This window comes from Patella vulgata, chromosome 2 (genome assembly GCF_932274485.2).
Source record: "Patella vulgata chromosome 2, xgPatVulg1.2, whole genome shotgun sequence".
In the NCBI taxonomy this organism is placed as follows: Eukaryota; Metazoa; Mollusca; class Gastropoda; family Patellidae; genus Patella; species Patella vulgata.
In genome coordinates, this window is record NC_065880.2 from 4,399,625 (window position 1) to 4,411,914 (window position 12,290).

The 12,290-nt window shown below is 38.6% G+C and overlaps 2 protein-coding genes across 4 annotated transcripts in view; one reads left to right on the forward strand and one right to left on the reverse strand.

The window, feature by feature from the left end:
* Positions 1-1,137: 1,137 nt before the first annotated feature.
* On the forward strand, positions 1,138-8,514 carry LOC126810747 (uncharacterized). The gene is made up of 6 exons (XM_050535984.2): positions 1,138-1,550; positions 2,629-2,973; positions 3,716-4,048; positions 4,716-4,778; positions 5,381-5,465; positions 6,261-8,514. The coding sequence occupies exons 1-6, from the start codon at positions 1,496-1,498 to the stop codon at positions 6,304-6,306; spliced, it is 927 nt and encodes a 308-aa protein (XP_050391941.2). The 5' UTR covers positions 1,138-1,495; the 3' UTR covers positions 6,307-8,514.
* LOC126810746 (beta-1,4-galactosyltransferase 2) overlaps positions 8,474-12,290 on the reverse strand; it is a 42,969-nt gene continuing 39,152 nt past the window's right edge. For all 3 annotated transcript variants that reach the window (XM_056098736.1, XM_056098737.1, XM_050535982.2), the window contains 3 exons: positions 11,302-11,406; positions 10,738-10,876; positions 8,474-9,725 (listed from right to left, as the gene is read on the reverse strand). In XM_056098736.1, coding sequence (XP_055954711.1) covers positions 9,657-9,725; positions 10,738-10,876; positions 11,302-11,406 — 313 coding nt within the window. In that variant the 3' untranslated portion in view covers positions 8,474-9,656. The remainder of the gene's footprint in view (positions 9,726-10,737; positions 10,877-11,301; positions 11,407-12,290) is intronic.

Genomic DNA, 12,290 nt, shown 5'->3' on the forward strand with positions numbered 1-12,290 from the left:
GAGACCGAAAAACAAACTATTACAATAGTTTAACATTGAAGTCACAAATACATGAACCAGTTGTTCGGTAGTGGATTGATCGATAAGTTTCCTAAGTTTACCTATTCTCCACAGTGAGTGCTACACCGTCCGATACACACTAGTAATATATGTGTCCATTGTACGTTTTCACTGAACCATAAAAGGAAAGTATACTTTAACACAACGTGATAGTTACACAGTAACATATATTAACATACCATTTATATACTGACGAAATACTAACATATATTAATACAACATTTATCTACTGACGACATACTAACATATATTAATACAACATATATCTACTGACGACATACTAACTTATATCTAATGACGACAATTATCTACTGACGACATACTAACATTATATTAACATACCATATATCTACTGACGACATACTAATATATATCTACTGATGACGACATACTAACATATATTAATACTACATTTATATACTGAACTAATAAAATGCATGTATCAATATTATTTTGGTTAACGGCCGTTTTAGAAATCCCTTTGTATACAATTTATGTATGTCTCGGCCATTGTTATTATGGCAAGTGATTTAATGGGGTTTTCTTTCAAATGTTTCTGATAAATAGAAAACCTCCTACGAGCCTTTTTTGATATAAAAAAATATCAACACAAGTGGATAAAGTAAAAAAAGGCTCTGCTGAGGTTTGTTTTTACTTTTTTACTTTATCGACGTGTGTTGATATTTTTTGATATAAAAAAAGACGAGTAGGAGATTTTATTTATCACCCAATCCTTTCTTACATGCACAAATAAATAAAAATAATTCTTTGCTATAGACTTTACTTTTACTGAACCTTGTTACATTACGGCGTAGTGATACATAGTTTTTAACTATTATAGCGAGAACTGCCATCTCTTTATCTTATCTCCCATAATGTATCTATAAGGAACATCATCTGATTAAAAATAGTATTTAAAATATGTATGCCAAATATCAGTATCATATAAAACTAATTACATTTGGTTCCTTATTGAAAGCGAACACAATTTTATTTTTAGCTCGACTCCGCCCTCGCATTTATTTAGCACGAAGGCAAGAAGGCGCGAAGGGGTATGTTTCGTTTACTCTTGTCACCTTTCATCAGAACAGAGGGCACTGTGACAAAAGCCATGAAGCTACGTATTGTTACACTGATATATCATTCTGTATCCATGTAACTGGAATGTGAATGCCTTTTATGCTTCTATTTGACCATGCATTATACAAATATCACTATAAATATTGAATATATTAGTCGATATTAGGTTGGTAGGTAAATATATACTATTAGTACTTGCATGTTATAACTCCTTTCCCAATCGCCATTTTAGCTTGGAATGTTTAGTAGAAGCATACGGAATACTGACCTGTGAATTGCTAGAACACATAGAGAAAGACACGTTAAACTAGTTGAAGAAATCATAGATAGAGAAAAGTTAAAACAGTTGAAGAAGATGTTGTCTAGATTATCCAGGTTAACTTTAGGTGTTAGTCTCGTGTTGTTATTGGGTGAGTAGAGACATATACTGATTTTTAAGGGTGGGGAATTAACCCTCTAGAGGTCTTAAGTACTGAGAGAGAGAGAGAGAGAGAGAGAGAGAGAGCTATGGGAGTTAGAATTAAGAGCTAAAAAGTACTGTGGTACGGTAATCATCCAGTGTAGGCTACGTCTGTATTCATATAAATCAGACGAAATCCGGTGTACACCCAATGCCTTGACAATTGTAATCCAGTTGTTGATGCCTTGTCAAACATAGCACACTCGATCAGAGACAAACACATGAACTCAAGAAGTACAGAAAGAGTGCATCACACACACCAACTAAAATGAAACTGAGGACAGAAACGAGGAAGCTGTTAAATTTATTGACAGTCAGGGGCAGGTTTATGCTACGTCTAAATATTTCCACGCCAAACTCCCCAATATTCCGTCATTGTCGCGACGCTATGCTTTATTGAAATGAAATGAAATGAAATGGGGTTTAACGTCCTACTGGTCTTCTTCGACTTGGCTAATGATGACAAGTAAGACATACACATTGAAGTGTCCTACGAGGGAAGGCAACGTTGTACGGTGATGTGTACATGGGACCCCAGTGTTTCGTCACAATCGACTGACTAATTACCAGGCTCTCCGTCGTATACCACTATTGGGGTTGGATGGCCGAATGGTTAGCACGTGAGCGCTGTATCATAAGGTCTGTCACTGAGTCAACTGGCGTGTTTTCGAATCCCCGGTTGTACGTGTCAAGGAGTATTGTCGCCTTCCATCCTCGTGGGTTTTCTCTAGGTCCTCCGGTTTCCTCCCACTGCTAAAGACCCCTACGCAAAAGCGAATTATTGAAATACAATTGAACCATGTGTTAGTCCCGAAATGACCTAGTTTGTGTCTTGTGGACGTTAAACCCCATTTCTCTTCTCTCTCTCTCCTGTACCACTATCAAGGGGGAACCACACCGGAAAATTCTGATGAACTTGATCAGTCAACACAGGGAAACAAAACGGAACCTCGTGTTTAGCAACTAAGCTGTATTAAATGTCCCTTTTCCCGTTGATAATAATTATACTTTTATTCATTTTTGAACAGTTGGTGGAGTTTATTGTGAAGTTGTCGAAGGTTGTTATGGACCACCGGAACCATGCCTGGAGCGCACCCTGTCTTGTGAAGATGGTAACGTTGTAATAATAAATACAGAAAGAGCAACTATCGTATACGGTAGTAAGCGTAATACTTGTAGAAGATCACAGGAGGAGCAGTGTAATTCGACTTGTTGTATGTATGAGTCAGGAGATCGTATAAGATCAATTCTCGGAAGGGAGCGGTTATCCGTATATCAAAACTGTACCAATCAACGCAGCTGTAACCTCACGCCATTTTACCAACCTAATACAGGCTACGAATTTGTGTCTTACAAGTATTTATGTCTTAAAGGTTGGGAATTTATTTAAATTTAATTCAATTCAAGATTTAGATAGAGAGTTGACAGTTCTTGATATAAAAGTCAAAACATGGATACTGAAAAGGGAATGTGTTGAACATTTCAATCTCAAATTAGGTCATTCTGAGAGGAGTTATGGCCGTTTGAAGAACAATGTAGTCCCGATTGTCATTTTTTGATGCCGTTGTTACGATGATAAAGTCTCGAGTATCCATTTTTTAATGAAATCATTTAACTGTCGATCGTTTTGGATTTTGTTAAAACACAAAACAAAAGAAGCAAAAAACAACATCCGATGATCTAGCGAGTTGATTATAGGCTTGGCATTTGAATAAATGTCTAATTAAAATTTGAGGACAACGAGAGAGAGAGAGAGAGATTGAGAGATTGAGAGAGAGAGAAAGAGAGAGAGTAGCGTTCACTCGACACAAACCAGGTCATTTCGGGACTAACATATGGTTCAATTTTTATTTCAATAATTCGCTTCCGCGTAGGGGTCTTTAGCAGTGGGAGGAAACTGGAGGATCGGAGAAAACCCACGAGGTTGGACAGGCGATCCTATTCCTTGTCACGTACAACCACGGAATCGAAACCACGCAAGACCTCACTGACAGACCTTATGATACAGCGCGCACGTGTCTACCCTTCGCCCCCCGCCCCCCACCCTGAGGCCACAGTTGGCCCCTACATAAAGCCTCTTTAAACAATTTGATTTGATTTGCTTTTAATTCTCAGAGAATGCCGTACACAACTTGTTAAATCTAACAGCCCAATCAATGACGAACGAGTCGTTTATTTACTATTCTGGCGAAGACCAACCACTGGACAATTCGTGTTCCTGTCAGATTAGCAACATCCAGATAGAAGATACGTTGGTAGTTTACTACAGACTCTTAAGTTTTGAGACTTGTAGCAAAATAAGAATATTTCCCCAAGACGAGAGATTACTGAATTGTAGTACATATAACGAGAACTTCCAAGAACCTGTGAATATGACTGGTGGTAGTCGACTTCAGTTCAAGGATTTGGTATTTAAACGTCAAGAGTTCTTCTTGTTTAAATTAACAGGTATTGTTTTCATAATTATCATTATACTAGATAACATTGGGTATACGGATGATTATATATGTTCTGGTTTAAAGTCCACTCAACAAAAACTAGGTCATCGCGGGACGGACATGTGGTTTAAAATGTTTAGAATAGATTTTTAATTCGCACAAACATCGAGTTCATTAGCGGTAGGAGGAAACCGCGTGATCCGTTGAAAAACAAATGGGAGTGGACACGATCCCTTATTATATACAAGCTGGGAATCGGAACTACGCCACTTGACTCAATGACAGACCTTATATGATCTAAAGCCATTCGTTTTGTTTAAATTCCAACCCGGAGTACCAAAGGTAAAGACAATCACGGTGGCCCAGTGAGTACAGTTCTGGTTTACTAACCATGAGTTCCTGGGTCGGATCCTGGTGTTGGGCGAGAAAGTTCTCCGAGGTTTTCTAGCACTGTTTCCCCTTGTCAGCGGTGCAGGACACGGATATTTGAGGACGAATAATCAAGGTCCGATTCACATGCTGGCGTGCACGCCAACGATCCCTTGATAGATATGAAGGAATAATCGAAAAAGACCTCTGTCCAGTGAGAATAGTTCCCACATAGCATACTTCAATAGTTCAATTTATTAAACAAAGAAGTGGGTTACAATTTCATTTGCAATTATTTTTATGTTTAGTGAGCCAGGGTTCAAGAGATATCTCATGTGTATGTACTGGTCCACCTGTAATTAATAGTTCAGGTAAAATATTTCATATTCTTATATTCAGTCAATTATCATACTGGGCAGTAGATAGATATATCGAGGGTCGGTAACAAAATGCAGATTATATAGAGAAGATAATCCCCCGGAACTGGTGTCTAGCGACGGACATAGTGTACGTGGCAAGGCTGGTTTACTATTTCCGGCACAGTTGATACCATATGTGACAACTTCCGGCACTGATGTTGTGTAGCAATCGATGTCCGGTGCAAGGCATGTTCTTCTCAGTGTTACCGGAATGTTGTACAAACCGCAGTATGTTTACTTTTTGTAGAACGCTTGATACGACTTCTCACATGACTACTTCCGGTAGTAGTCATGTATCCTATTTGTATACAGATATTGTGTATACTGGCATATTGTGTATATTCAGATCATGATATTTTGTGTATATTCAGATCATGATACTGTGTATATATATATTCGGATCATATTATGTATATTTAGATCATGATATATTGTCTATATTCAGATCATGATATTATTTATATTCAGATCATATATATTGTCTCTATTCAGTTCGTGATGTATTGTGTATATTCAGATCATGATATATTATGTTGATATATTATGTATTTTAGAGTTTGAATATACCGGTTTGATGATTGGTTTGATTGTTGCTGCTCTTATGATAATTGTAGGTGTAGTACTGTTTTGCTATTGGAGGTAATATTTACGTTTAAAGCGTTTTAACATTTCAACTAAACGTCACTGCATCATTATCATCGTTGTTGTGATTGTTATCGTCATCGTCATGAACTTCGTTCCCAGATTTGCCTATATTTAACTTTCAATTTCATAATTCATCATTTTTTAAAACTTTAATCCACACAAAGATCAAAATATTCCGAAAACAATATTGTTACGGAATCTAAATGTTAGCACCATCCTATCAGGATAGGGTTTAAATATCAAGTTTAACCCTTTGTTTCTACAACCTACCAAGCGAAATTTTTGAAATATCGCAATTATTTTCTTAGGAATAACATTTTCATGTACAGACGTATATCGGTACATAAATAAAGTTCACTTTTTTTATTCACATTGTGTTTGATATTGTTTGAGATTGACACCTTTTCGGTAAATTTTCGAGGGTCTTAATCAAGACACACACCGACCGCCACCCAGCAAATGTGAATGGTCTGTTGCAAAATTCCTGGATAGCTGTATTGGCTCGGTGAATAAGACGCTGACGGCTCGCTAATCCGGCGGTGCCACCTGGTTCGATCCTGGCGTTGGTGTGAAAGTTCTGTCAGGCATGCTTTCCCCGGGAAAGGAACGGCGCCTGTGGTATTCTGGCAAACATGTTCATCGTAGCACCCTTTATGGCATATGTTCGTTTTCTTTAGCCGGGATGGAGCAAAAACGTAGCACGTTACCCCACCCCATTCATTTCATTTGTAAAGCCCCTAGCCCCGCACGAATGTATTAACAGTTTATGTTAAAATTGACCTTTTTTAGGAAACGGACAGAGCAAGCAGATGATGTAACCGTTAACAACAGGTAAAACGGGTCGTTAGTCCAGGCATGATACAAAAAGTGGAGGCAGTTGCTGTAATAGAAATGACGACCACGGTTTATGGTCGGTCTAGAGAAGTATATTATCTGAGAAATTGTCGTCGTGATTTCGAGCTCTGTAAAAAATACACGTGGAATGTCACACATTTTACTATCATTTTAACTAATATTGCAAAATGTTGTAAAGCTATTGAAATGGAGGAGTCTGTGTCGAGGTATAAATGGCGCCAAAGTTCAATCTTGCGGACCGCTGTATTTTACAGTATAATTAGTCGCCATGTCAAAAGATGACAAATGACAACTGGACATTAATCTAGTGAGGCTGGTGTCCCTAAATAAATGACAATCGTTAATAACTTGCAGATCTATCATTTTTATAAAGCATATAACAATGAAATTGTTCATCACTCTATGTAACCCAAGCAAAACATGCTGATTGTCGAGCTTAGTCAAGATATTGACGTAATGAAACTATACACGTTGCTTAGATCCGCTCATTATCCAACTTAGCCAAGGCATTCACCTAATAAACGACTGGACAAAGTTTGAACATTCGAGCTAAATTAGAAGCAATGTTATTTACCCAAAAATTGTGATAAACATACGATACAGACAGGTGGACAGATAGGCGGGCGGACGGACATAACTTTTCTTGTAACAGCGATCACCGCCTGCTATTCGTCCCTATCAGACCACGTAAAAAAAAACAATGGCTCGCAAAAACGACATTTGGTACCATGAACCTCATAGAACTCGTCCCGTCTACTTCCATAGCTTTACAACCTTTTTAAATTTTAGCTGGGGAAAGGGGAAGAAAAACTTAAGAATAAACCCTCTACAGAAAAAACTCGGCCTTCCCACCTCGGTTTTTCTTTTTCTCAAGTTATTTTCTTCAGTCTTTCTTTCTCCTTCCCCAGCATAACATCAGTCTCGTGCTTTATCCTACATACATTGACTTGGCGGTATAACTAATCACCTATGTGTATGGAAATGGATTCAGCTACCCAGAAAGAATACAAATTGGCATTTTCCAGCCAAACTGGTGGCTATTTTAGATTTTGGACAGTATGTCCATTTGGACACGAATTTCCGCCTGGGACTTTTTGGGGTGATAATATACGTCTAAACCGACCATATATCTTAGTGGGTATTTCTATTGCGGCAACTGCTCGGGATGATGGTGAATATCGATCGAGGATGACGGGGACAGAGACAATTACGTAATACCTTGTGAAGACACTGGTTTTATCCCGATATGAACAACCCAACCGCTTCCAGGAGTACGAGTGGAACCACGCCTGGTACTGGGAAACAAGTGACGTCACCTGAACCACCCGATGATTTCTATGAAAAGGTGGAGACGGACCCCGACGACGACGCAGCACTGGATATATATGAGGAAATGGACAGCGCGAAACTTTAATGAAATCTTGGCTCAGTGAGTAAGGCGCTGGATTAATAACCAGGGGGTATAGGGTTCGATACTAGGGGGTTTTCCGGTGTGGTTGGCCCTTGTTAGATGGTACAGGACCGAGAACCTGAACGGGAAAGTGTCTAGTCCCTCGGGCGGATGTAATAACCCTGGTCTCGAGTGCTTGTTGTGTACGTAAAAGAACACTTGCAAATTGGAGTTGGATATAAGAGTAGGCCGTATCGCCTCTGTCCGGGCAAACTTTTCTCTATAGTACATTGGGAACGAAATCTGACCACCTGGTTAGCGAGCCAGTGCCTTACTCACTGAGCTAACGCGGCCCTCCCATTATAAATGAATAAGTTTATAATATTTACTACTATTTGATTATTGTAATCTTTATAATATGTTATTTTTGTATGTTAATATGATATAGCAGGTAGATAAATTGTATAAATTAAATATTAATATAGTGTTACAACCATCGATTGGGAAGCCGGTAAAATACTAATTTTACTTTAAACACTATTTTATTCAGATTTGTATCTGAATAGGGATATGTATCTGAGTAGGGATGTGTATCTGAATATGAATTTGTATCTGAATAGAGATTTGTACCTGAATAGGGATTTGTATCTGAATAGGGATTTGTATCTGAATAGGAATTTGTATCTGAATAGGGATTTGGGGAACTGCATATTATCCTATATCATATATTTTTGCCTGTCAGATATAGATATAGATATACATGTATTTACATTTTATAAATAAACAAAAAATGTACAAGTGGAAATATAATTACACTGTTTATTTTGTTTTCTCAAATTTTGAACTATGGAGTTATCGTTGCTGTTGGAGACTTCTGATGATTTTGAAATACGAGTTGACAGTTTTAAAAATATTCAGTCAGCTCCCAGTGTCGTCAATGCCGTGCAATATGATATTAGTGTTACGGTAGTTAAATTAGCCCCCCGTGTCGTCAATACCGTGCAATATTATACTAGTGTTAAGTTAGGTAGACGATAGATTTGTTCTTGTTCTGGGTATCTGAATGTAAGGAGCAATGTAAAATAAACTGTTCAATATCTTCAAATGGTCACCATTACAGGATGGGTTGTCAGAATTAACCTTGTGAAAAGAGTAATGTTGCAAAGCTGATTTACTGCCGTGTAACACTTACACCAGCCGTCTTACTAACTGATCCACCGGGGCTCTTAATTGTACAAGGCAATAAATAAATAATAACATTGATCGGTTCCACCCTATTACAATACGACATGTTTAATGGAACACGGAGCTCTTGAGTTGATAGGATATCTGAAACTTTGGGTTCATGAACACCCTATTACAATAAAACACGTTTGATGGGACACATAGCTCTTGAGTTCATAGGCTATCTGAAACACTGGGTTCATGAACACCCTATTACAATAAGACACGTTTGATGGGACACAGAGCTCTTGAGTTCATAGGCTATCTGAAACACTGGGTTCATGAACACCCTATTACAATAAGACACGTTTGATGGGACACAGAGCTCTTGAGTTCATAGGCTATCTGAAACACTGGGTTCATGAACACCCTATTACAATAAGACACGTTTGATGGGACACAGAGCTCTTGAGATCATAGGCTATCTGAAACATTGGGTTCATGAACACAATCCTCCACACGATGACACTGTATTGACAGCACCAATCACACTAAAACTCTTCATTCCTACGACGATGACGACAACTAAACAACAATAATAATGATTGTTTCCATGGCATTTAGGAATAGAACTGGAATACATAAGTTACAATTCTAGGGAACACCATCACTACTTATTAATGGACGAAGATTTCAAATGCTGCTTTTCCAATTCTATTTTGTTTAACTTCACATTCTGAATACACAGGTAATAATTACATTTCTAGGGAATACCATTACTGCTTATTAATGGGCGAAGATTTCAAATGCTGCATTTCCAGTTCTATGTTCTTTAACTTCACATTCTGAAGATATATAGAGTGCATATTTACAATTGAAACTGGAGGCCACAGTGGCCAAGTGAGTAATCCTCGGCATTTCCGGCATGGTACAACCTTGTAAGTGATGCAGGGCGGTAGGCCTGGCACAGTACCCTCTTGTTATAGTGGTGTAGGACGCAGGGCCTGGAATGGAACCCCCTTGTTAGTGATGCATGGCCCAGGGCCTGGAATGGTACCCTCTTGTTAGTGGTATAGAACGCAGGGCCTGGAATGGAGCCCACTTGTTAGTGGTGCAGGACCCAGGGCCTGGTACGGAACAGTTCAGATGCGAACGTTGGCGCGTACGTATAAGAAAACTTGAGAGTAGGAATTCGAAATAAGTGTAGACCGTAGCACCGATGTCCGGGCATAATTTCCCTTATGGCACACTGCGTATCCGTCTTGGTTAGCCCAGTCAGGCAGAGAAGCAAGACCTACTTAAATCCCATTTCCAGAATTCAAGTTTAACGAGTAGCCTCCCTTCATCTAAGTTACATTACTAAAGTTGCGTATAGTTTTTTTTTCGTTCTCATTGCAACTTCCAGCAAGTAAACATTTCCCATCGTGCTTCAATAATTTCAGTTTATAGTAAACAATAATATCCATAGTTCACTTACATATACCAGGAACCAAGTCAAGGCCCGTCACTCGATGGTCGAATATTATGGAACAAACTTGACACATATCATGAAGATAGGTGCTTGAACTGGCGGTGCCTTAGGCGTTTCTTATTTCGAAGATCGTCACTCTCAAGAAACCGAAAGACAACCAGATGAGTAAAGATCGTCATCACCAAGACCAACACAAACAAACAGATGAGTAAAGATTGGGCGTTATCACCAAGACCATTATTACTTTTTTTTATTACTTTTCAGTCCTTTTTGACCACTATTCATTCCTCCTGCACCTCCCCTCCAAATTACCATGTTCCACAATCAAATAATAAAAACGATCTGGATACACCAACTACCCAGGGTTATATCATTAATTTACTCACCTCTTCCAGTTTTTGACGATCCACTGTTATATGTATGTGTGTATATATTTTCTTCTTTTCTATTTTACTTACATTATATACAACACTGTTTAGTCCATCGTACCATATACGACTCTTGGCATTCCCTAAAAGCCTGAATCTGAAATATATTACAGATTTGGGTCTTTGTTTTGGGTCAGTAGTGTAGGACGGTTGTCTCTCTAGCCTGGAGGTCCAATGTTCGATTACGGCGTTGGCCAAGGAAGTCCATCGGGATTTTCCGGAGTGAATTCTCATTGTCATTGGTGCTGTCTAGTCGCCCCGTGTACACAATGGCGTGCACGTAAAAGATCCCTTGGCAGAAGGAATTCGACGTAAGAGTAGCCCTAGCGCCGCTATCCAGGCAAAATTACACTCATAGTACACTGTAAGCCCAGTCAGAGCAGAACACTAGGACGTTAAACCCGGTTTAATTTCATCGTTAGCCCCTATGCATTAGCCCAGTCTTAGCAGAACAGTAGGACGTTAAACCCCATTTCATTTCATTTTCCAACAAGAAGAATGGGATTAGCAAGTGTATAATACCTGTCTTTGGACACTGGATTGCCTTTATCCTTGCCGTGAACAGGGGTGGCATATCTACCATAAACTGCGGCAGGACGTACAAACTTCAACCCTACCACCGCCAATCTGTAAAACAAATAGTAGTCATAAATATGCAGACGCTCTGTATACAATAAACTACTGCAACCAATCTGTAAAACAAATAGTAGTCATAAATATCCAGCAGGCCTGCTTTATGATCAAAAGCGCTCGCATTTGCCACCCGACGATTCCCCTCTCAGGAGCTTAAGGTACCGTAATGAATATAATCTGCGATAAAAGGTCAACAACAAAAATGATATCCACCATGAATGTTGTATTATCAAGTACCGTGGTCCATGAAATGTAATGTCTCCAGGAATAAACATCTGAACTCAAATGGTGCCAGAAGCTGGATCTGAAGATAAGCTAAATTCGTAAGTCGCATTTCAACATTACATCATGGCGCGATCCAACAACGGCGTGGTGACCGCATTGTATTGTCTTTGTTACTAGTGTTGTAGTGTATCTTTGTATATATTTTATGATATAAGGTTAGTTAAGATAGTAATTGACCAATGTCCGAATTGATATCTCACTAATCTTTCAAGTCTTTTAACTGTTTGGTTTTAAACTTAATGTAACGATATATATTACGTAATTATAGTCCATATCTTCTTCTGTATTTAAACATCTGTTTCCCTATGTACAATTTAGCATCTTATCAAATATTATTATATAATTATTTTAATCCTAAGCTTGTATATATGTTCTATATTCTACTGTAAGCGATACCTATCTCGTTATTGTGACCGTTAGCCAGTTTTGGACACTCGTTTATTAAAAGTAAAATTTTATCTATTTATCTGAGTTTTCGTCGTTAGTGTTGGAATATATTACAGATGTACCCAGAGTCGTGTAAAAGTCTGGTGATGCCCGGGGCGATCTCGTTGATTGTCTGCAGCCATCCCCACTCCCCCCATCCCAGACAC